The sequence below is a fragment of the Esox lucius genome, chromosome 25 (assembly GCF_011004845.1).
Source record: "Esox lucius isolate fEsoLuc1 chromosome 25, fEsoLuc1.pri, whole genome shotgun sequence".
Lineage (NCBI taxonomy): Eukaryota > Metazoa > Chordata > Actinopteri > Esociformes > Esocidae > Esox > Esox lucius.
Window position 1 is genome coordinate 6,197,598 of NC_047593.1, and position 26,322 is coordinate 6,223,919.

The 26,322-nt window shown below is 39.1% G+C and overlaps 1 protein-coding gene across 1 annotated transcript; it reads right to left on the minus strand.

Moving 5' to 3' along the window:
• Positions 1 to 18,294: 18,294 nt before the first annotated feature.
• Positions 18,295 to 25,812, minus strand: LOC105030290 (SLAM family member 5-like). The gene is made up of 5 exons (XM_010904040.3): positions 25,772 to 25,812; positions 21,482 to 21,788; positions 19,562 to 19,837; positions 18,643 to 18,731; positions 18,295 to 18,490 (listed from the first exon to the last, which is right to left on the minus strand). Exons 2-5 carry the CDS (start codon positions 21,741 to 21,743, stop codon positions 18,413 to 18,415), a joined length of 705 nt encoding a protein of 234 aa, XP_010902342.1. The 5' UTR covers positions 21,744 to 21,788; positions 25,772 to 25,812; the 3' UTR covers positions 18,295 to 18,412.
• Between the last annotated feature and the right edge of the window lie 510 nt (positions 25,813 to 26,322).

Consider the following 26,322-nt stretch of genomic DNA (forward strand, 5'->3'; position numbering starts at 1 on the left):
TAAGGCCCATAGCACATTGGAGTGAATTCATTTCTGTAGCCAATTATCATGGGGATAATGACAACATTGTCACGTCTGGCTATGCCCCTAGCCATCTCTGCACTGGGCTGGGGCAATAGTCAGGACAGGACGGAAGGTGGTGCCTTTAGCCACATCTAATCCTTTTGGTCTCCCCAATTAGAGGCAGGTGTAGATTGTGGCCTCCAAACAGTGGTTTGGGGGGCAGATCCCAGAGGGTTGTGAAACAATGGTGGAATATTCTGGAAGGGTCTGTCTAGAGATTAGCATAATGGAAAGGCCTACTATCATTGTATAAACATACTGTATGAAAATGTGTGTCCGATTCTTGGAAGCTGGATGTTCTGCAGACCAACATGGGTTGGTTGCTCTGCAGATCAGCTTTATTACCTTAATAAAATCTACCATTGAATTAAAAAAACCCTTAGTTGTTTCAACATGTTGACGAGGAAAAGGGGAACAATTATCCACAACAACAACAACTGTGGGGCTCATTTGAAAAAGTGGTGTACACCAATTGTACTGTAATACCTCAGAAATGCTCAGAAATGTAGAGACTTACAAACTTACTAAATATCAGCATGCCCTCTACATGAACATTTGTGTGTGTGTGTGTGTAAGCCACCAGTAACAAAGTAATATGTCATAGTAATATGAGTGTTTTTTGTATATATATATATATATATATATATATACCTTAGATATGCTGAGTGATTGTCCACTGTGTGTGTGTGTGTTTGTGTGTGTGTGTCTATGTTATTTGATTGATACAGCAAAGTTAAAACTCTTTGTATATAACTCTGCAAAGTTCTTTCAACAAGTCCAATGTTGGTCTCAAAAACAACAGCCACAAGTGGAGAGAAAGTACAGTTTCCTTTATACATACACACTGTGTACAATTCCCCCCATGTCATAATGTGTCTCTATCCCCGTCTATGACAGCTTGTGGTTTATCACTTCTCTGTTCCATCTGTGGGCTGTATATGTTCTCACACTCATTCTCTTATAGGGCAGATGTATGTACTACCATTCACACCTCTGCACAGATTCAACCAGACAAGAAGAACTGACACCAAAAACAAGACTCTGTCTCCTGTATCCATGAATCAAAATGTTAGTTTTCCATACAGCGAATTACATGAAGTACATTAAAATAAAGTAGGTAAGACAATCACAGGCAGTATCACAATAAATCCAAAACAACCACTATAGGCAAAAGTTCTTCTATGAATATAGGTGCTATTTATTGTAATAGCAATTTGATTGAGTAGAAATCTTTAGGAAGTAGGTACAGAGACAAAATCCTCTTGGCACAATTTGCAGTCTATTTGCAAATAGAGAGATACACACAGATTCAAGGTCAGTGAGATGTCTGAGGTAACTAGAGAATCATCAATTCTTATACTTCTATGGGATGGGGCTAAGAATCTGCATATTCATCCTGTAAAGACAATTATGTTCTTTTGCCCCTACTTCCCCCAAAGAGCTACAATAATATTATAAATGACCCTTTCATGACAGCCACATTCCTGAAGAACGAAGAACAGACACACTGATGGTTTAGGCAGATTAACAAATGGTCTTCAAGACATTTTTATAGCATTAGGTTTGTTGTAGTCAGATCTACTCTGGTAGTAATGGAATCTGGAGATGTGCTGGTCCACCCCCATAAACCCCAGACATCCGGTGGAGGCGTAGAACAGAACATAATATTCACCAACTCAAGAAGAACTCAGATACAAAAAACTGACACAGAACCTACAATGAAACTGAAAATACAGTAGACAAAGTAAACCTAGTTAATATGTTATACTGTAAAAAACATCTATTTGCATCTTAAGAAAAAATTTAAAAACATGAAGGAATAACACTTTCAGATTTAAAGAGTTCTGTACAGTTGACTAATTGAAGTTCATATCCATCACCTGTTAGAAACACATTGCACTAGGATGCACTATGGGAAGAAGGCAAGCCGGTGGAGGCAGTGTGATGGTTTGGGCAATGTTCTGCTGGGAAACCTTGGGTCCTGCCATTCATGTGAATGTTACTTTGATACGTACCACCTACTTAAGTATTGTTGCAGACCATGTGCACCCTTTCATCATAATGGTATTCCGTGATGACATTGGCCTCTTTCAGCAGGATAATGCGCCCTGCTACAAAACAAAAATGTTTCAGGAATGGTTTGAGGAACACAGCAATGAGTTCAAGGTGTTGACTTGGGCATCTGTGGGATGTGTTGGACAAAGAAGTCAGATCCTTGGAGGCCCCACTTTGCAAACTACAGGATCTGTTGCTAACGTCTTTGTGCCAGATACCACAGCACACCTTCAGAGGTCAAGTGGAGTCCATGCCTTGACGGTTCAGAGCTGTTTTGGTGGCAAAAGTGGGACCCACACAATATTAGGCAGTTGGTCATAATGTTGTGGCTGATCAGAGTATATTTGTTCTTTCAATGATTGTTTTATCCCCCTGTGTGTGTGTCGCCCCCTGTTGGTCAGAAGACTCTGGCCGATGTCACAATACAGGGGGGGACATAGACACTAATGATTTCCTCCATAACATCATCCACTTCCAGGTACAAACTTGTGGGTGTTTTCTGTATTCTAGAGGATGGAAGAAGACATTCCCAGCTAATTGTTTGTGTTTTGTACAGGAATGTTTCCTATTTACTTGAAAAACTGGAGTTTCACAAGAAATAATGCAGAGAAATCTGTAGCTGACTAAATAACATAATGGTCTAAGATAAATCTGCTGAATGGTAAATGAGGTACTCATGTTTATTGGCCAAATATCATTTGCAGTAAATCATTAAACATATATTAAACACTAATTGACCTCGCCTCTGATCCACAGTACAGTAGATTGAAATATTACATTTAACCACTAGATGGGGCAAAAGCATTGGAAGTAAAATGACATTTCCTCAAATAAGGTTAAGGGCTGCACCAATTAGATGGTAGGGATTTCATAACATTTACAGATCATTGTTACTGGACCTTAAACTTTGACTTTGGAACATTAAATTAAAGTCAGAGTCACTATATCAGGTACTCTGCTGGTGGCACTAATAAGCAATTTGCAATTTACCACCAATAGAATGACTGTTTATCAGGCAGAGTGACATTGAATTCCATAGAATCCCATAATTGGTGAACCTTAAATAAATGAAGCAGATGGGAACAACTAAATCAGACATCTGCATTAAACAACTTGAAACAACAAAGGACAGAAGTGATGGCAAAAGTATTTTTTTTAACTATTCACAGACTTATTCTTTGTGTCAAGTCTTTCTAATATATCATTTTTTAAAGCTTCATTTTTAGCTATTTATCATTTATTGAAGAATGACACAGATATTATATATTTAAGGCTGAAATCAAGCCAATGCAGTAGTGCTATACAATTGTGCTCAAAATTTGATAATACTCGTACCATTTGTAAAGACAACATGAGTGAGAAGGCAAAAAACATGTCTTTTATTTCTTTTGGGATTCACATTGAACTGTAGTTCATAACAGAAAGGCACAATCATAAAACAAAACAAGGCAACAAAGACAAAATGAAGTGACCCCTGTTCAAAACTCTGCATAACCTTAGTTCTAAATACTGTGTATTGCCTCCTTTAGCATCAGTGACAGCGTGCAGTCTTTTGTAATAGTTGTCTATGAGGCCCCGAATTCTTGGAAGTGGTATAGCTACCCATTCATCTTGCCATCAATTTTCACAAGATTCCCTGTGATTTTAGAGATCACACACCCCCAAAACATCAGTGAGCCACCACCATGCTTCACAGTGGGGATGGTATTCTGTTCACTATAGGCCTTGTTGACCCCTCTCCAAACATAGCGCTTATGGTTGTGACAATAAAGCTCTATTTTGGTCTTGTCACTCCAAATTACATTGTGCCAGAAGCTGTGAGGCGTGTCAAGGTGTTTTTTGTTGGCATTGGCACTGTAAAGCCTTCTTTCTGGCAACTCGACCATGTAGCAAATTTTTTTTCAAGTATCATCGTATTGTGCTCCTTGAAACAACCACACTGTCTTTTCCCAGAGCAGCCTGGATTTCTCCTGAGGTTACCTGTGGGCTTTTCTTTGTATCCTGAACAATTCTTCTGGCAGTTTTAGTTGAAATCTTTCTTGGTCTACCTGACCTTGGCTTGGTATCAAGATATACCCGCATTTTCCACTTCATATTAAATGACTGAACAGTACTGACTGGCATTTGCAAGGCTTTGGATTTCTTTTTATATCCTTTTTCATCTTGATAAAGTTAAATTACCGTGTTATGCAGGTCTTTTGACAGTTCTTTTCTACTCCCCATGGCTCAGTATCTAGACTGCTCTGTGCATCCATGTGAGAGCTAACAAACTCATTGTCTATTTATACACTAATTGCAATTTAACAAGCCACGGCTGTGGGAAATTCACCTTTACTTGCCATTCTCAGCTGTGTGTGTCACCTTGTGTGTCTGTAACAAGGTCAAACATTCAATGGTATGAAAAACCTTTGATCAGGCCCATTTGAGTGATTTCTGTTATCATTATGATTTAAAAAAGAGCCAAACAACTATGTGATAATAAATGGCTTCATATGATCACTCTCCTTAAATACAGTTTTTTTTGCATGATCACTCATATGCTAAACATTTATGCCAAAATATCACAATTTCTGCCAGGGTATGCAAACTTATGAGTACAAAAGTACCACATAACACCTGTGGTTTGACTGCTGATGTGTCCTGTCCCATTCCTCCCCAACCCCCACCAGGAGGCTGCACCCATTCCTCCCCAACCTCCACCAGGAGGCTGCACCCATTCCTCCCCAACCCCCACCAGGAGGCTGCACCCATTCCTCCCCAACCTCCACCAGGAGGCTGCACCCATTCCTCCCCAACCCCCACCAGGAGGCTGCACCCATTCCTCCCCAACCCCCACCAGGAGGCTGCACCCATTCCTCCCCAAACCCCACCAGGAGGCTGCACCCATTTCATAAAACTCCCACCAGGGCTCTGAACACAACCTCTGTACCTGTTTCCTGTGTCTCTTCTTATTACAAAAAAATATATTTATATTTGAAAACAGCAACCACACAAGCAGTGGTTTAATAAAACCCTGTCTTGTGCCCACCTTTCAGAGCAGGTTACTCTTCTGTCTGCAAAGCCATTACAGACTGTGGTGGAAATTAAGGTTCTCCCCACACCCCAACTCAAGATAAATCACAACAGAGTACCAAAATCCTTTAAAATAATCAGTTCATTACTTGCAAGCAGAGAGGCACCATCAATATCAAATTGGTGATAACTCTGAGTTCATTTCAGGTAGTGTGTGTGTGTAAACCACCATTAACAAAGAGGTATGTCATATCAATACATGTTCTGCAGTACAGGAGCATGAATATATATATATATATATATATATATATATATATATATATATATATATATATATATATATATATATATACCTTAAATGTAAACAGCTGAGGGATTGTCCACTGTGTGTGTGTGTGTGTGTGTGTGTGTGTGTGTGTGTGTGTGTGTCTATGTTTTTTGATTGAAACAACAAAGTTGAGACTCATTGAATACACCTCGGCAAAGTTATTTCAACAAGTCCAATGTTGGTCTCAAAACCACAAGTTCAGAGACAGAACAGTAGCCTTTATACATACTGTCTACAAAAGGTATAGACCTAACAGTTCTTATGCCTCTTAACATGGATTCCATCAACACCCACAACACCCCCATGTCATAATGTGTCTCTATCCCCGTCTATGACAGCTTGTGGTTTATCACTTCTCTGTTCCATCTGTGGGCTGTATATGTTCTCACACTCATTCTCACTTATAGGGCAGATGTATGTATTACCATGCTCACCTCTTTACAGATTCAACCAGACAAGAAGAGCTGACACCACAAACAAGGCTCTGTCTCCTGTACCCATGAATCAACATTTTAGTTCTCCATAGAGTGAATTACATGAAGTTCATTCAAATAAAGTAGGTAAGACACGTGCATTATCACAATAATTCCAAAACCAACATCAGCAAATGTTCTTCTATGAATATAGGTGGTAGTTAATGTAATAGGAATTCTATCAAGTACAACTCTTTAGGAAGTAGATATAGAGACAAAATTCTATTGGAACATTTTGCAGTCTATTTGCAAATAGAGAGATACAGATACAAGGTCAGTGACATATCTGAGGTAACAAGAGAATCATCAATAATTATACAGTACTTCTAATGGGTGGGGCTTTCATAGAACAGAACATGGTACAGTTATCACAATTTCATAGAACAAAACATTGCAGAGTTATCGCCCTTTCATAGAACAGAACATAATATTCACCCTCTCAAGAAGTATTCAGATACAAAAAATTTACACAGAACATACAATGAAACTGAAAATACAGTAGATAGAATTAACATGTTATACTGCAAAAAAGCATCTATTTACATCTTAACAGTTGAAAGAAAAACAAAAAAACATTAAGGAATAACAGATTTAAAGAGTTCTGTACAGTTGACTAATTGAAGTGCATTGTCATATCCATCACCTGTTAGAATCTTCCTTTTTAATGTAAACTTACATTCACTTGGTTAACCAAAACATTAACTTAGTTGACCTCTACAAAACAATAGACATCCAAATGCAATTCTCTTCTGTGGTTTTTAATAATTGTGATTTGATTTTGGTGTATTTTTTTGGATAGACTGAAACTAAAATGTATTGACCTCACGTCTGATCCACAAAACTGTATATTGACATTTAACATTGAACCACTAGATGGGGCAAAAACATTGGAAAAAATTAAATTTCCTCAAATAGGGGGCTGAACCAATAAGATGTTAGGGATTTCATCACATTTACATCTGTTAGATTATGTCAATATTTGATCCATGAACAAAATGAATGCTAACAGAAGTCAGGGTAGAAGTTAACACAGTCTTTTATGCCAGGACACATAGGAGGCGGTCAGTGGTCATAGCCAATCATTACACAGTCCATTATCCTTCAGCACATCCCCTCCAATACCTGGCTGTCTTCCAATCACATAAGTGTATTCTATATCCTAACCTGGTAGTGTCCCCTCTTGAGGTCCTGGCTCCACACGCTTATAAGGTTGTGTGGGGCCCCTTAATAGTGGATACTAACTGCTTGGGATACTGTACCTCATTTAAGATACCACTCCTCTAACAAGAGAATAGAACTAAAATACATGCGTGTCATCTGTTAAAGACAGGATTCCTCACAATGGTATGTGCCAACCTACGGTCCATGGGTCTATTCATAGAGTATATAACAGTCACATGGAAAACCCCTACCAGGAGGTATGGACAGGGTGTGTGGGGCTCACCACATCCCATATATTGTCTTTTGTTCAGAGTTTGTCAGCTCATAATGTGTTGTGTTAAGTCCCTCATGCCCATATTATATCACATCTCATTGTTACTGGACCTTGAACTTTGACTTTGGACCATTTAATTAAAATCAGAGTCACTATATCAGGTACTCAACAGGTGGCACTAATAAGCAATTTGCAAATTACCACTAACAAATCAACTGTAAATCAGGCACAGTGACATTGACCTCCATAGAATCCCATAATTTGATCCTTAAATAAATACAGGAGATGGGAACAACTAAATCAGATCAGATTAAACAACATAAACCAAGTATATTTGCAACCTCTCACACAGTCAAGTCTTTCTAATCTATTTTTTAAAGCTTTATTTGTTGCTGTTTATGCTGTATTGAAAATTGACACAGATATTATATATTTAAGCCTGAAATCAATCCAATACAGCAGTCGTATACTGTGTGTGTACCAGAATTAACAGTCTTGACCACTCCAGACTCCATGTGGTCTTTGGGAAGTCCTGTCTTCTCCTCCCCCTGCAGACCTGGCTTCATTTGGTCTTTATTAGTTCATAAGCTACTTTTGATGTCTGACTCTTGAGAGAGAAAGAGAGAGTCAGACTTCATATAAAATACAGGTAGACATTTTTAAATAATATTAATCTTAATAAAAACTTGGAATTGAGATACGTTTTACTCTAGATATTGGCAGATAGAGCTAATCTTCATATTTCAAATATAATTTCTTAGCTGGACCTCCTCTTCTTCATGACACCCCTGTGATTTTCCACAAGGGCTTCACGTGTTAGTTTTTAGCCTGTAGCATATTACCAACCTGAATATCTGTTGGTTTGAGGTGTGTTAACGTAGAATTCTGAATTACATCTTGCTCTCTTTCTGAGAAACCTATGAAGACAAAGAAAGTAAATATTAGGAAACAGTATGTGGTGTATGTTGGTCCAGCTGTCTAAAATATCACTTCTGGTACATATGTATTGATGAAGTATTGATTTTAATCCAGGTCACTGACTTTTTCCTCTAGCTTTCTTAAATGACATGTTGAAATGACATGCCTTTGTCCTGAATCTAAAACACTATCCCTGATTAATAAAAAGCTGGTGCATAATGTTGTTACATTGACAGCAAGAAAGATCTCACACCTCAAAAAATTAAATACCTGCCTTGTATGTCTCCATGTCTAATTGCTTCCTGTGTATTCACTGTGGCAGCTCGTAAAATAAATGTTCTAAGTTAAAGTATATTGTTTCTAACCCAACCTCAACCTCAGATAATTTTCTATCTATAATGGTTAAATACCTACCTAATCCATTTGTCCCCTTCTTTCGACAGATTACAAGTCCAACCACAACTGAAGCAAGCAGAACGCACATCATAGCAATAAGAGACCAATGAGCTGTCTCTTTATCTATACCGACAGAAGAGAAAGAAAATATTTTTGAATTTACGCAGTTCTGTTGAGGCCAGATACCAGTATTTTGTTTTTAAGTTATTGTATCCAGCATGGGGTCACATAGTGAAGTAAGCATTTCTTAAATCTTACCATACACAGTGAGTTGATATGTTGTATTGTCACCTCCCTTCATATACACAAAATACATCCCTGAATCACTGGTTTTTAGATCTCTGATGGTGAACTGTCCAGTCTGTTGGTCCCACTGAATTCTGTCTTTGAAACTGTCTTTAAAGATTTCTATGTATCCTTTAAACACCACAGCTATATGACTACCATTATATAATAAAGAGCCACATGGCTTTGCTGGATTAGAAAATGTGATGGATTCTCCAACAACCTGTGTCAGCATCTCTTCACCAGTCTGGCTGATAGAGAAACACAGTCCTGCAAGATACAGTATCAGTGATACATCAATCTTGGTCATTTAATTGATACAATCACTTTATATTTTAATATTGATTGTTAAGGTTCATTGCAATTAATTACCGTGTAGCCAATATAACCAAATTATGCATTTGACAAAATAAGGCTATTGGACCTAGGTATTCTCTGTGGGGAGATGGAAACAAAATGGAAAAAAAAAAAGATTCATGTCATCCCTTATTTACGTTATATACACAACATCCAATCCATCGCTGAAGGAAGAGGATCAGTGCTTTCAGATGACATCCTGAATGAATCTACCAGAACCACGCAGAATATTAATGCAGTGGAGGTGGAGTGGAGTCAGCATGAATTAGAGCACAAAGCAGTTTTGTAAAAATCCCAAAAGCAGGGACCCCCAAAAGAAAATTCTTATTGGATATTATTTGATATTACAAATTAAAGGAACATAAAATCGTCTCAGTAAGGTGTTGGGACTCCACAGTCCGCAAAAACATCTTCAATGCCTAGGCATACACTCACCTAAAGGATTATTAGGAACACCATACTATTACTGTGTTTGACCCCCTTTCGCCTTCAGAACTGCCTTAATTCTACATGGCATTGATTCAACAAGGTGCTGAAAGCATTCTTTAGAAATGTTGGCCCATATTGGTAGGATAGCATTTTGCAGTTGATGGAGATTTGTGGGATGCACATCCAGGGCACGAAACTCCCGTTCCACCACATCCCAAAGATGCTCTATTGGGTTGAGATCTGGAGACTGTGGGGCCATTTCAGTACAGTGAACTCATTGTCATGTTCAAGAAACCAATTTGAAATGATTCAAGCTTTGTGACATGGTGCATTATCCAGCTGGAAGTAGCCATCCGAGGATGGGTACATGGTGGTCATAAAGGGATGGACATGGTCAGAAACAATGCTCAGGTAGGCCGTGGCATTTAAACGATGCCCAATTGGCACTAAGGGGTCTAAAGTGCCAAGAAAACATCCCCCACACCATTACACCACCACCACCAGGCTGCACAGTGGTAACAAGGCATGATGGATCCATGTTCTCATTCTGTTTACGCAAAATTCTGACTCTACCATCTGAATGTCTCAACAGAAATCGAGACTCATCAGACCAGGCAACATTCTTCCAGTCTTCAACTGTCCAATTTCGGTGAGCTTGTGCAAATTGTAGCCTCTTTTTCCTATTTTGTAGTGGAGATGAGTGGTACCCGGTGGGGTCTTCTGCTGTTGTAGCCCATCCGCCTCAAGGTTGTGCGTGTTGTGGCTTCACAAATGCTTTGCTGCATACCTGGGTTGTAACGAGTGGTTATTTCAGTCAAAGTTGCTCTTCTATCAGCTTGAATCAGTCGGCCCATTCTCCTCTGACCTCTAGCATCAACAAGGCATTTTCGCCCACAGTACTGCCGCATACTGGATGTTTTTCCCTTTTCACACCATTCTTTGTAAACCCTAGAAATGGTTGTGCATGAAAATCCCAGTAACTGAGCAGAATACTGAGCAGAAATACTCGTCTGACACCAACAACCATGCCACGCTCAAATTGCTTATATCACCTTTCTTTCCCATTCTGACATTCAGTTTGGAGTTCAGGAGATTGTCTTGACCAGGACCACACCCCTAAATGCATTGAAGCAACTGCCATGTGATTGGTTGATTAGATAATTTCATTAATGAGAAATTGAACTGGTGTTCCTAATAATCCTTTAGGTGAGTGTACATTCTACAAGTCTATGGAACTCTACTGGAGGGAGGGAACACCACTTTTCCAAAATATTTTACCTCATTTGGTGTTTTGATGATGGTGGTGGAGAGCGCTGTCTAAGACCTTTGTCAAAAATCTTCCAAAGGTGACCAGTTTGGTTTAGATTTGGTGACCACGAATGCCAGAACATAATATAATTCACCAAATTTTCCTGCCCATCAAACCATTCAGTTACCCCTCAAGCAATGTGGATGGGCCCTTTGTCAGAATGAATGAGTAGAGGAACATTACGAATGGAGATGTTTCCACACAGGTGTGCTGATACAATTAATCAATTAACATCCTTTCATGCACGGTGTCCAAATGGTGTCCCATCCCTCCAGTATTGTAGATTTCCAGAGACTCATTAAATCTATTCCAAGGCGTATGTTGTTTTTTCCTTTCATATGTCACCCGTCTTTATCTTAAAACACAATGCAAATGTAATCTTCACACATTTTTACACCTCACTTTATTTGTATGTCTAACCAGTTACCAGATCATAACCTATTTAACATTAGTTTCCTGTTTCCTCAACCACTCGTTTCTCGCTAATGTGACCACTTTATACATGACAGCTACCAGGACATCACCACAAACTGAAAATAATTTCCATTAGGGTGTTAGCGTAGCTGAGTCAGACTGTTGAGTGCAAACATTGTCAAACACGTACTCATTACATTTACTGAAGTTAAATGAATTTTGTTTAGCCATTTTTAAAATAGATAAAAAACTATTCTCATTTGCAAGGACTACATGACCAAAGGCATTACATTGCATCACAACACAGCATACAACAGAACTGTAAAACAAAAAATATATAGTACAGTGGGACACATGAACAAATTAATATTTCAGCAGGTGCCTTTATCAGATAGTATCTTGTTTATTTTTGAAGCACTAAGGTGAAACATTTAAATTAAGATGTTGTTGGTTAACAACAATAATGAAAATATGTTTTGGCAGTGCACAGCACAAAAAACGTTTAGCTGGCAACAGAATCTCATATCATCACTTTGATTTAATATCCATGTTGTTTCATGTGAATATTTTGCCAAAAAAAGCAGATCTGGTAGTGGGAATCTAATTATTTTTGTTGTGCTAGGTAATTGACACTCAACACTGGGCATAAAATAGTACAGAATGTGAAAAATCCATCACAACGGATTGAAAACATTGACTTAGATTTTCGGTTTTTAACTACTAATTAACCATTCATATATTATGATTGTGGGCATGGGGTCAAGGGGAAGGTCACTTCATTTTTTTAAGAGAGTGCCCTCTATTTCTAATTAAGAAGGATCCAACCTCCTCCGTTTGTTGCTAATTGTAAATAACTCACTTATGAATACAAATTTCCCACTGTAAACAAATTTGCTGTTCTAACCATCTGGTTAAAGCAGGTAATGTTTCTGCAGAAACAATATTCTCTACCTCAAAAATCATGCTTCATAATTCATCCTTTTGTACATTTTGAAATAATAACAGTCCATGACAAACTGTATGTCCTTCTCACACTTGAGTCTAATACAGGTACATTTGTTTTCTTCAGAAGAACATGCCAATGTTATTTACTGTATTTTTGTCTAGACAGTAGTGGTAGACAAACTAGCCTTCAGATGTAGAGAATAATAGTGTACATACCTAGAATGAATACAGTCCTCAATGAAAGTCTTTCCTTTCGATTAAACTCCATTGCAGACTAAATATGTCACTGTGTTATAGCGACCAGCAGTTATTTGAAAGTGGGGGGGGTGGTTGGGTGGGCCTTAAAGAAGAGGAAGGATCAAGACCGATTTATTTGATTGGCTTGCAGCTATGAAAGAATGAGCTGCATTATACCACAGTATTGTAGACTTTTTGGGCATAAAGGGATTTTTAGAGGTCACATTAAATCCTGATTTACATGCGTCCCAAATGACATCTCACAGCAAAGTGAACATCTTTAGGACCATTAGGTCCATAGTCTAACACAGGCTAAAATCTCAAATTATCAAAATTGTTTATAACATGATTCATCCATGATTCATCTTGCAGCGAACTAGCTCATGTACAGTCAATATAAAAAGTCTACACACCCCTGTTAAAATGCCTGGTTCTTGTGATGTAAAAGAATGAGACAAAGATAAATCATGTCAGAACTTTTTCCACTTTTAATGTGACCTATTACGTGAACAATTCAATTGAAAAACAAACTGAAATCTTTGAGGGGGAAGAATACAAAATTAAAAACTCACAATAACCTGATTGCATAAGTGTGCACACCCTTCAACGTTAGTTACCGGGAATGTAACTCCGGTTATATGAGTGGAGCGGAGCCCCCTAGAGGGAATTCAGCTCCTAGTGGTATGAGTTAAAGCTGAGTTTATTCAGCATAACTTGTGGGACGGCAGGGCAACAGGTCTAGGGGGCCCCGCTCCACTCAGATATCTGGAGTTACATTCCCAGTAACTAACGTTATATGTCGTGGAGTTCTGCCCCCTAGAGGGACTTTAGCTCCTAGTGCTTCACGGTGGAACAACAGAGCCAAGGATGTACTTCCTGCCTGACCAACCAGCATGACTCGCAGTAGAACCCGTTCCCTAAATCCCCAAGACGAAACATCCCTGATAGCTGAAAGGGATGATTGAATGCGTTAAAGATGGAATCCTCCCTCAGAGCAGGCCTATGAACACGTTGGCCACCCCAGGGAGAAAGGATGTTGACCTCAAGCGAAAGGGAAACGTATCCGTTCCACATAAGCACAACAAAAAACACTCATGCACCACACATCACAAGATGAAGGTAATGGGGACAAAAAAATAAAAAAATAAATGAGGAATCAGCAAGGAGGAGGTGAAACAACACCAAGTGTATTGACAGGCAGTGACAATACCCCTGAACTAAACAGGCTACTGCGTTTGGTACTGTTACGGAAAACATAGAATGAAGGCAAAGATCGAGATTCCCTAGCAAAATTCATAGATCTTGGGCAGCAGCATCGAGAACTGAATGAACAAGTAAATCTAAACGCACGAACACCAAAGGCGACGACCACGACGCCGCAGCACAAATGTCATCCACCCTGACCCCGTGGAAAAGGGCAGAGGAGGCAGCAACACCCCGCGTGGAGTGTGCACAGAGACCCTCCGGAACGACAGAACCAGAGGACAAAGTGATGCAGTCACAAAGCAAGAGGGAGAGACGCTGCTTAGAAAGCGGACGACCCAGCTGGGAATCCGAATAGCAAATAAACAGCTGGGGAGTCAGTTTGATAGACCTGGAGCACTCTACGTAAAGGGCGAGAGCGCGTACCGGACACAGACAGCGGAGCCTGTCGTCCTCCTAAATTTTGTAATATTTTATCAAAACTATATATTTTTTTGTTGCAGAAGGTATACAACCCAGTATGGAATGGAAATCATGAGATTATTTATTGTCTTCTGTTTAGTGGTGTATGTTCTACATTAGTATGTGTTCTTCTTGGTAAGAACCCTTCACTGCAGTCAGTGTCAGGCTAATCTGAAGGAACTGGGTTTTGACCCCTTTAAGACTAATTCCAAATAGTCAATGAATTAATGTAACAAATGAATTTAACATATAAAGAGATGTTATGTCCCCCAGTTTGTGTGTTTGTGTTACGTTTCCCAGTTCTGTGTTGCTGTGTGTTTGTACGTGTGGGTGTTCTGTTCTGTGTCAGCTCTTCACAGGTGGCGCCAATCATACCCTGGCCCTTTTGCGTCGGTGTTGTTTGTTACCCCTTCTTGGAGTTTTGATTTGATACTGTTTTTGTTTGTTCCCAGGGGGGAAGGGGAACGAACCTTGGGAGCTTGTAGGATAGTGGCCTGCGGGCATACATTACCTTTAGTACTCTGAATGTCTATACACACTAGGTAAGATCTGGGCAGACCAACCCGTGTTTTGGTTAACACGCCAGTTGGCACTTGGTTAGGTAAGTAGCACATAGGCAGGTAAGGGTGGGTGAGGGGTTAATTATACTTTTGCTTTCTTTGCTTTGGTTCATTCCAGCACCTTTTCCCCATTTTACTGTGTGTTTTGGGGAAGTAATAAACCCCTGTGAACGGTACCTGAGTTGTCTGTCCTCCTTACACCTATGACCCCAGTCCTTTTCCAACTCCATGGGACGTTTACGTGCAGCGGGGTTTGCGTTCCCTCCCCCAGGAGGTGTTTGTAACAAGAGAGTATTACAATTACAGTGCAGGTATCAAAGATAAAAGTTCTCTGGAGATTCAAGACATTTGCAAGAGCAAAGATGCAGGCAGAAGGGAGGAAAATGCAGAGATTTTTCCAAATTTCCCCTAACTAAAGGGGGTTGGTTTACTGACCTAAGGATAACAAAACTAGTCCTGAAGAAAAGACCCCTTATCAATTAGGGACACCTTATAGAATCATCTGTTAACCATTAACATTCCAATGATTGACTACTAGGATAGACATTAAGCACATAGGTACACATGTATATAATAAATAATGAAGAATATGCAAATATCATTGAATATGTAAACAAAATAGAACTGACATTTTTCGGTTCCTTCCTGCCAATCTAACGGATGACACTGGGACATGTCATTTCCTCTGGAGTAGTTTCAACTTGTGCAGTATTCATGTATTTTACAAAAGGGAGTAAGAGATGAATGCTATTTGTTTTCCCTAGTGATGTGTTGCTAGGCGCTCACGTTCAATTCTGATCCTTTCGACACTCAATGTTCCGAAACACTTCTGGTCACGTGTCGCCGGGGGTCAAAAGATCATGTGTTATTGAACAAAACCTGTTCAGTTACATCACAAACAAGTTACTGTCTCAGGTTTTGAAAACCAGATGAAAACCAACACCAACAACTTTGAATGAGTGGCATCACTAGTGTGGATTGAGTCTGAGACCTGACTGCCTCAGGCTTTGAAAATACTGGTGACAATACCAACAACTTTGAATGAATCATGTAATTTTGTTGCAAGACTGAAATGTGCGAGATTAATGAGATATTGGGAGAATTAGCTGTGTGACAATTGTTTGAAAGTAGCCTAGTTGGTAGAAACTTGTTTTAAAGGGGTTGTTGCAAAGCATTCCCTGGTGCCTGGACGCCCGTGTCAACACTTTCAAACACAGAGCTCTATTTAGCGATTGAAGTAGAAACATTCCATTTTGAATTCCTTCACTAGTTGTGTAGTGTGTACTGTCGCTGACTGAGCAAGGTGAAACCGGTTCAAATCTGAATGGTTTAATAATGTCTCATTTACTGCAACCCTTCTCACCAACACGCCTTTATCATCCAAAACAATATCATGGGGGAATGGTTAAATGAAAAGCTAGATGGAAAGGCAAGAGAAAAGTGGGATACAAATCCTACATTTTACATTCACTTTTCAACTGCCACTGCTCACCAAACTGTTGAGCCACAAAATATTTCATAGCAATATGGGAAAATATGTCTGTATGAACATCTGATTTATATTTCTGACCAGCTGTCGAGTAAATGTTCTGACCGTTTCATAAAGCCTCGACAAATGTTTCGATTCTCTCTGTTTCAGAAAGCGTCGTACTGCCCATCACTAGTTTTCCCCTGTAGAGATGCTTTCATATAAACATAGGATGTGCAAAACAATGGAAATGGTGGACTGGTCTTACATCTCTAGACTTTCTGTGCTCTCCGTAGTACCCTTTTATTTCAAGATAAGGAAATAAGTCCTGTGAAAAGGCTGCTTCCTACCTTTTGACTAGGCCCAATCACCCTGACAGAAAGTGTTTGTGTACATTCAAATCTTTAAGTTAATAACACAAAATAATGACTGGCCTGGTAGTGATAAAACAGGTTGCCAATTTATTGGTTGGTTCATGTAATGTCCATGTACACATGTAACAATACGTTTAAGTTCCAAAATTTTTTAGAAGCAGCACAATGTATACATACATCCCCTGTGTACAAAATAGAGGAAAAGTGGGAGTGTATTTAACAGGCCCCTATTTAAAGGTTTGTATGGGCTAGACTAAACACAATGTGTCCCAGGTAATGGGTATCCAGAGTACAGCTTGGTTATAAAAAAGCAAAGCGTTTTGACAGGACTAGATGTGGCAATGACATTGGCAGAGAAACAATGGCTTATCACCAAAAAAAAAATACAATCACCTAAAGGATTATTAGGAACACCATACTTATACTGTGTTTGACCCCTTTTCGCCTTCAGAACTGCCTTAATTCTACATGGCATTGATTCAACAAGGTGCTGAAAGAATTCTTTAGAAATGTTGGCCCATATTGATAGGATAGCATCTTGCAGTTGATGAAGATTTCTGGGATGCACATCCAGGGCACGAAGCTCCCGTTCCACCACATCCCAAAGATGCTCTATTGGGTTCAGATCTGATGACTGTGGGGGCCATTTCAGTACAGTGAACTCATTGTCATGTTCAAAAAAAACAATTTGAAATGATTCGAGCTTTGTGACATGGTGCATTATCCTGCTGGAAGTAGCCATCAGAGGATGGCTACATGGTGGTCATAAAGGGATGGACATGGTCAGAAACAATGCTCAGGTAGGCCGTGGCATTAAAATGATGCCCAATTGGCACTAAGGGGCCTAAAGTGTGCCAAGAAAACATCCCCCACACCACTACACCACCACCACCAGCCTGCACAGTAGTAACAAGGCATGATGGATCCATGTTCTCATTCTGTTTACGCCAAATTCTGACTCTACCATCTGAATGTCTCAACAGAAATCAAGACTCATCAAACATTCTTCCAGTCTTCAACTGTCCAATTTTGGTGAGCTCGTGCAAATTGTAGCCTCTTTTTCCTATTTGGAGTGGAGATGAGTGGTACCCGGTGGGGTCTTCTGCTGTTGTAGCCAATCCGCCTCAAGGTTGTGTGTGTTGTGGCTTCACAAATGCTTTGCTGCATACCACGGTTGTAACAGTCAAAGTTACTCTTCTATCAGCTTGAATCAGTCGGCCCATTCTCCCCTGACTACTAGCATCAACAAGGCATTTTCGCCCACAGGACTGCCGCATACTGGATGTTTTTCCATTTTCACACCATTCTTTGTAAACCCTAGAAATGGTTGTGCGTGAAAATTCCAGTAACTGAGCAGATTGTGAAATACTCAGACCGGCCCGTCTGGCACCAACAACCATGCCACGCTCAAAATTGCTTAAATCACCTTTATTTCCCATTCTGACATTCAGTTTGGAGTTCAGGATATTGTCTTGACCAGGACCACACCCCTAAATACATTGAAGCAACTGCCATGTGATTGGTTGTTTAGATAATTGCATTAATGAGAAATTGAACAGGTGTTCCTAATAATCCTTTAGGTGAGTGTACATTGTAAAAATGTTTTATTGGGTAAAAACACAAAACAGACCAAATTCATCCTGTAGGGTCAACATTATTTCATTCCTTCTCCCTGGATTCAGTGTGACCTCATGGCTCAGCTTTATCTCTGGAGACTGGAGAGTCTCTGCTGTTCTCCCTGGTCACTCTCTTCTGCATCCTTTTCATCTAGGGAGATGTAGCACCAAGACAGATATATTTACTGGTCTGTACACTCTCCTCACACATTGCATTTTTCTTTCACTCTTACCCCCGTCCCAATAATCATTTGAATATTGTTCTATTAAAACCTTATCACATTTAAATATGTGTCTTTTTACCTTGTAGTATAGGTACAAAGTGATAATGGCTGTCAGTCTGATGAGTGCCACTAATATGTCTCTGATGATGGAGGCTGTTAGAGGAGAGGCTGCAGATTGAGACAATCATGTTTATTTCAGGCTTAAACAGGATGTCTAAAACAGGAGATAACATAGTTCCTCATTCAGGTACATCAATAACATTGGCATTTAGTGCTAGATTTTAGAAATGCTCACTGATAAAACAATAATGTGAAGCATTTTTAAATATGTAAGTTATATTTACTTTATCCTGGACTGAGTGCTCATTTACAGAGGGAAAACATTTATTAAAACAATGTGTTCAAACCCCTTTGGGTCTGCAGCTCAGAGGACAGACTGCATAGTGTACATTTCTCTAAATATCCAGAACGGTAATCAATAGAATGATACAGATTTGTTTAGCTAATTTCTAGACATTCTAATGAAGCAATCCACACAATAGTGTGTGTTCCAATTGGTATCACAGCCTGTGTTTGGCAAAAGTAGATGTGCACCAAAACTGGCAACTGTGGCCCTTGTCATGTAATGGGGAATTGACCCGATCCCCTGTTTGTCCATTTAATCCTTGTTGCCAATCACAAACGTTGCTTCTGCTATGTCATAACACCTGGAAACATGACCTTTAGGACAGAGGAATGATGGGAAGGGGTTGGGGTCATGGTAACTTGAAGAGGAAAACAACAACACAGCTCCGTTCTTGATTACAAACGTTGTTCTCAGTTTTGGTTAGCAAGATATTTGTTTGTTTAAAACCCAAAACATTTGAACATTGAATTCCTAACTAAACAAGTTCAGTACAGAATGGCCAAGCTAAGTTTTTCCCAAAAGTGTGTAAAGGGTATTTCTGATCCCAATATTGAGGATATTTGGAAAAGTGTTTTATGTGGAGTGTTCATACCTGACACCTCAAGCTCTAAGCAGGACTCTGGGACATTAAACGTCACATTCTCCTTGGTAACAGGGTTGGCAGCCTCACATCTATAAGAGGTTCTGTCCTGTTTGTCCACCTCCAAAGGGAGAGAGAGCTTGATGGAAAGGTCAGGGCTACTGGTCTTGTGGATTATCTCCTCTCCACTGTACCAGGAAAGGGTCACATCTCTTCCATTCATTACAGAACACTCCACTGAACAGCTCTGATTACCTGCTGTTGTCAACATGGGCCTGGATACAGGTTCTGGAGAGGATGAGTTTGGGTTAGAAACAAAACACCTGAGCATGTTTAGAAGTATTTAGAAAAATCGTAGAATTCTATTATTATTTCATTTTTTTACAATAAAAGGAACTTCAAAATGACACAGTAACATTCATCATTCCTTTCTTGTTGAGCAAAACCAAATGAGAAACACAACAGAGAAAAAAACTAAAAAGCAAATGCATCCAACAAGTTTGTAGAATCATAATCGTGATTTCATTATATTTTCAGACAAAACTACATGTCTGACCACCTCAATAATTCAGTAAATATATTTTTTTCTAAATGCTTCAGGTTATTGTTGTATTTGATTGGAGACTAAATACACTGGGAAACCAGAAAAGGAACCAGCCAAGCCTAATTCAACCAGCCCACAATCAGAAGGGATGGATGTTGTTGTCCCGGGCAGGTTTTACTCTGTGGTCTTCTATGTGACAGACTGTGTCTTTAACCATTATGCTATTTTAACAGTGGGAAGACAACTAATATAACCAATAACACCTTTATTTTAGGCTTACTATAACGTAGATTACTTGCACAGTGTTGGTACAGCTGCTCGACAATAGATCATTTTGTCACGCATTAACATCATGCTAAGTTTGAATATTTAGCCAGACACCATTAAGTATTGTGTTAAATAGTCGCAATATAACCATAAACTGTTTTATTTTAGGCTTACTATATTATAGCTACTGAAGGGTTTAGCCAGTGAAGTTTTTGTCTATACTGAACAAACCCTAAATCATAATTTGTTTTGGCCGTTTCGAGGCTCGCACACGGTTCTCCCGGCATGGAAGTCCGTGTCTCTAACCACTACGCTATTTAACAAAGGGTAGTCAGTCAGGAACTCACTCAGTCAGTCAGTCAGTCAGTTAGAGACATTAACTCTTCTTGGCTGGCTCCATTTATGCAGTCTGGCAAAAAAAAAATTTATGCATCTGATCAGTAACCAAAAGGTTGCTAGATTGAATCCCTGAGCCGAGTGCTCTGTCTCAAAGCAAGTTAGTTTTTTCTGTTATTTAGAATATGTTCTCAGTCAATATACCAAGTAAATAAAGGTACAAAAACATAATGTTCTTTAATTTCTAAACAGTAAAACACAGTGTATGGAAATACACTCAGAATTAGACATTTTGTAAAGATGTTATATGAAACATTTGATATCAAATTCAAAATGCTGGAGAACAGACAAAAGTGAAAACTGTTAGATTTACTGCCCAAATGTGACAACTGCGCCCTCTGCTGCCTCAACCACCTGCAGCTGCAGACAGGCTCCAGCGTTCGACGTCACCGGCCTTCTGACACCACCGCCCATCTCTTTATGCATTTCACCTGTGTCTCGTCTAGCGCACCTGGTTCTCATCTTCATCATTCCCCCCAGTATATATGTTCCCTCTGCTTCCTCTGTCTTTGTGTGTTATTGTCTCTCTTTATGCAAGAGTGCTGTTGAGCTTCGCCGCTATTTCTTTATTAAACAAAACAAACATGCATTGCCTCATTCTTCTGTTTCTCCTTTCCACAAAGCCGTTACTCCAAAGAAATATGTAGCTGTATCGTACAACAAGATAAAATCAGTATGCTATAATGTTTTCTATTAGAGGACTGTAGAGGTAGTTGATGCCTTACCAAACACAGTGAGTTGATATGATGTCCAGACAGCTCCCTGTTTATACACAACATACATCCCTGAATCACTGGTTGTTAGATCTTTGATGGTGAACTGTCCAGTCTGTTGGTCCCACTGAATTCTGTCTTTGAAACTGCCTTCATAGGGGTCCATGGTTCCTTTAACCACCTCAGCTATAATAACATGGTTATATAATACAGAGCCACCACTGTCTATTGAAAATGGAAAAGTGACGGGTTCTCCAACAACCTGTGTCAGCATCTCTTCATCAGTCTGGGCAACAGAGAAGCACAGTCCTGCAAGAAACTGTTGATACAGCAATCAGGTCAATGCAATTGATTAATTGAATGTTGTTAACAATGAATTATTATTAAAGCTATTCACAAATAGAGGTGGACTGATTTGGGGGCCTGAGGCAGATTCTAATCATACACCACCCCAACACCCACCTTGCAAGAAACAAAAATGTACTTTATTAATATCATGTAAATATATGTTTAACATCCCTGTTTACCGTAGAGAGGTAAGTATTGTTTCTCTGACCAGGAGGATGTCTACAATACTCCTAATTTTGAATGTGACGTGAGTATTTATCCTTAATTACATACCAGGTAGTCAAAACATATATTAGACTTTATAGTAAAGGCATGAAAAAAGAATATTGTCTGTGTCCTTAGAATAGCAAAAACCATTGGGGGTTTGTCATATTTTGCCAATGTAACACCCCTCAAATTTTAGCAAATATTTGATTATATCTGTTCATGTGACAACACTGAGGAAATTACACTTTGCTACAATGAGAAGTAGTGAGTGTACAGCTTGTAAAACAGTATAAATTTGCTGTCCCCCCAAAATAACTCCACACACAGCCATTCATTTGTAAACCGCTGGCAACAAAAGTGAGTACACCCTTAAGTGAAAATGTCCAAATTGGGCCCAATTAGCCATTTTCCCTCCCCGGTGTCATGTGACTCGTTAGTGTTACAAGGTCTCAGGTGTGAATGGAGAGCAGGTGTGTTAAATTTGGTGTTATCGCTCTCAAACTCCCTCATACTGGTCACCTCATACACTCACCTAGAGGATTATTAGGAACACCTGTTCAATTTCTCATTAATGCAATTATTTAATCAACCAATCACATGGCAGTTGCTTCAATGCATTTAGGGGTGTGGTCCTGGTCAAGACAATCTCCTGAACTCCAAACTGAATGTCAGAATGGGAAAGAAAGGTGATATAAGCAATTTTGAGCGTGGCATGGTTGTTGGTGTCAGACGGGCCGGTCTGAGTATTTCACAATCTGCTCAGTTACTGGGATTTTCATGCACAACCATTTCTAGGGTTTACAAAGAATGGTGTGAAAAGGGACAAAATTCCAGTATGCGGCAGTCCTGTGGGCGAAAATGCCTTGTTGATGCTAGAGGTCAGAGGAGAATGGGCTGACTGATTCAAGCTGATAGAAGAGCAACTTTGACTGAAATAACCACTTGTTACAACCCAGGTATGCAGCAAAGCATTTGAGAAGCCACAACACGCACAACCTTGAGGCGGATGGGCTACAACAGCAGAAGACCCCACCGGGTACCACTCATCTCCACTCCAAATAGGAAAAAGAGGCTACAATTTGCACGAGCTCACCAAAATTGGACAGTTGAAGACTGGAAGAATGTTGCCTGGTCTGATGAGTCTTGATTTCTGTTGAGACATTCAGATGGTAGAGTCAGAATTTGGCGTAAATAGAATGAGAACATGGATCCATCATGCCTTGTTACCACTGTGCAGGCTGGTGGTGGTGGTGTAGTGGTGTGGGGGATGTTTTCTTGGCACACTTTAGGCCCCTTAGTGCCAATTGGGCATCATTTTAATGCCACAGCCTACCTGAGCATTGTTTCTGACCATGTCCATCCCTTTATGACCACCATGTACCCATCCTCTGATGGCTACTTCCAGCAGGATAATGCACCATGTCACAAAGCTCGCATCATTTCAAATTGGTTTCTTGAACATGACAATGAGTTCACTGTACTGAAATGGCCCCCACAGTCACCAGATCTCAACCCAAAAGAGCATCTTTGGGATGTGGTGGAACGGGAGCTTCGTGCCCTGGATGTGCATCCCACAAATCTCCATCAACTATAAGAAGCTATCCTATCAATATGGGCCGACATTTCTAAAGAATGCTTTCAGCACCTTGTTGAATCAATGCCACGTAGAATTAAGGCAGTTCTGAAAGACGAAAGGGGTTCCAACATAGTATTAGTATGGTGTTCCTAATAATCCTTTAGGTGAGTGTATATATCCATTATGCTTCTAAAAGCATAATGAGAGATCAGACAATTTCACTGAAATAGCACGGCAACCACAAAATAACATTGCATACTTATTAATTTGATTGACTTCAATTCTTCCATGATTTGTAATAAAAAAATGTGACATCCATTGGGCATAATTTAGACACTACATTTTTTATATTACATTTTCTCACCCACAATGAACGTATTATCCACATTTTAAAAGGATTTCTTGCAAATTAACTTACATATACACAATATGCTAATAGGTTGAATTTGTTATTGTCCCTGAATGTAGCCTGTTTTTTTCATTTTTTTTCTTGAATGTAGCCTCATTTTGTCAGCCCTGGTTGAGTTATTGTGTGTGTCTTGACTGCTATTAACTGTCTGCCGGTCCGCCTGCCTGCCTGCCTGCCTGCCTGTCTACCTGCCTGCCTATCTACCTATCCCTGTGGGCCTGCCGTTTTGTAATTTTACCTGTCTGATTTTCATTATTAAATACTTTGTTGTCCGTAAACTTGCCTGGCATCCTGTTTCCCCAAAATGCTGACATTATGCTTATTCTTTACATTCTTCACTTATTCCTTCTCAGTTTAATGTACAATCAAGGTTCTCTCTAATACTTTCTCTTGGAGGTTTTTCATGTTGGCCTCAAGTCGGGTAGGGGGTAGGTCCAGAAGGCATAAGTGATCATCTCTGAAAGTGGATTTTCTATTGCAACACAGACTCACACTCAATTTAATCATAAATATAAAAGGTAATGTCTCCAGCTGTGGTACGTATTCGTGAGAAATGATTAGTGCAAAAATAAAGAAATAGACTGTGACAGCATAAGAAAAGATGACCCTAATGAAGATGAGAATAAATTATAATCACAAAAAGAAGTGATTGTAACAAAAACTGAACAAAGAAATTACCGGACACAAAAATCCATTTATTTAGTTAAGCATACACTTTTACCACATTTAAATCTATTTTATTCATACGATAGAATAAAATGTTTTCATACAATGAAATATTTTTGTTAACCCTAACCCTAACCCTAACCTTTTATTTGTATTTTCTAAATAATATTTCAGTCACATTTTTCTTTTTTTACGGTCAATAAATTTGAGCTCAATTTGGCTCCATAGGTTTGTGTCCTGCATCATCCTTCGGCGTTACAGTTATTGATACAAAAAAATAAATGTGCATAGATTCTGAAGTTGCTGTGGTATATTTACTTAAAGGCAATAAAATCAGCAAAATAAGTGGCAAACATTTGTTTTTGTTTTTTCACACTATGTCAAACAAGTGAACTAAATGCTGTAACAGTACATTTGTGTTTTTTTGCTCAAATCAAGTGTCACAAAAATTCACAAAACGTGGTTTCATTCTTTGCAAAGTGCACCAATACTTGGTGACATTACTTTTCAATAATCATGTACAAATTGAGTTTCAAACTCTGTCACAAACACATAATAAAGTAGCAAACATTGGCTTTTTGCCTTCTACAGTGAACAGAGTTAGAACAGATGTTATCACAATGGCAAGTTAAGAATGCTCAGGAAACCTTTAAAGTCACTGTCAATGTGCTTTAAAAGTAAAAAATAACTACAAACGATTTCAAAATGTTTAAAGTTTTTAAGGTGTCGGTAACTTAACATTCTGGGAGCAGTCCCATGCTAAATAATAATAAAAAACAGTTTAAATGAACTTGCTTCACAAACCCCAGTAATAATAATAAGAACCTCATATATAATAAGTCCTTTTATACAGCCTCCTTGGATTTAGTCACCGTATGTTTAGCCACTCTGGAGACATAAGGTTTTTACCATTAGTTTTCTTTGAGGGTAGATTGTTAACTGTCAAAGGGATAATCACAATTGTTCTGTACATTACCTGAGAAATCACCACTGGAATGCATTACAGACAGATAAGCATGTTACAATTCAGCATCATTTTAGTAACCTCAGCATCCTCAAAGTAACCTTGACATGTAGAAAATGGTAGTGTACATACCAACAATATCTTTGTCAATGAAAGTGTTTCTTTCTGGCTAAACTCCATCACAGACTGTTGTGAAAACGCCAAACAGTTGTCAGGGTTTCAGGGGAAGGGCTGACTTGTGGTTATTTATGAATACCTGATGTTGTAACTGCTGTCTACTTGTTAAATGTGACACTTTGTTTAACAAGTAAACTGTATATAATGTGCAATTGTTCATCAATTTACCTATTTACTTTCAGTAAAAGAGAATAAAATTAAGTTTCACATAAACTACTTTCTGTAACACAGACTATATACATACTGAAATATCTTTCAACAGTGAAAAAGCAGGGAAAAAAGGTTTGGGAAGAAAATATTTAAACAGAAAGTTAAATCTAAAATTTGTAATTAAATAAATTGAGATAATTAGTCAGGGGTCTGAATAATTTTGCCAGGCAGCATATGTCTGCAACAGGCTTTTTAACAGGTTTACTAACATAATTAAAAATTCTGACCCGAAAAGGGAAGTTAGACAGCCATTTCACATGTTCCTAACTATGGTTTTTAGACAGTAACTGGAATGA

Coding starts and splice junctions, on each gene's coding strand:
- LOC105030290 (XM_010904040.3), bottom strand. CDS start 21,743: ATGCTGACACAGGTTGTTGGAGAACCCGTCACTTTTCCATTTTCAATA. Junction 19,838..21,481: donor ATATCAACTCACTGTGTTTG/GTAAGGCATCAA, acceptor CATCCTCTCCAG/AACCTGTATCCAGGCCCATG. Junction 18,732..19,561: donor CTTAGAGCTTGAGGTGTCAG/GTATGAACACTC, acceptor CTCAATCTGCAG/CCTCTCCTCTAACAGCCTCC.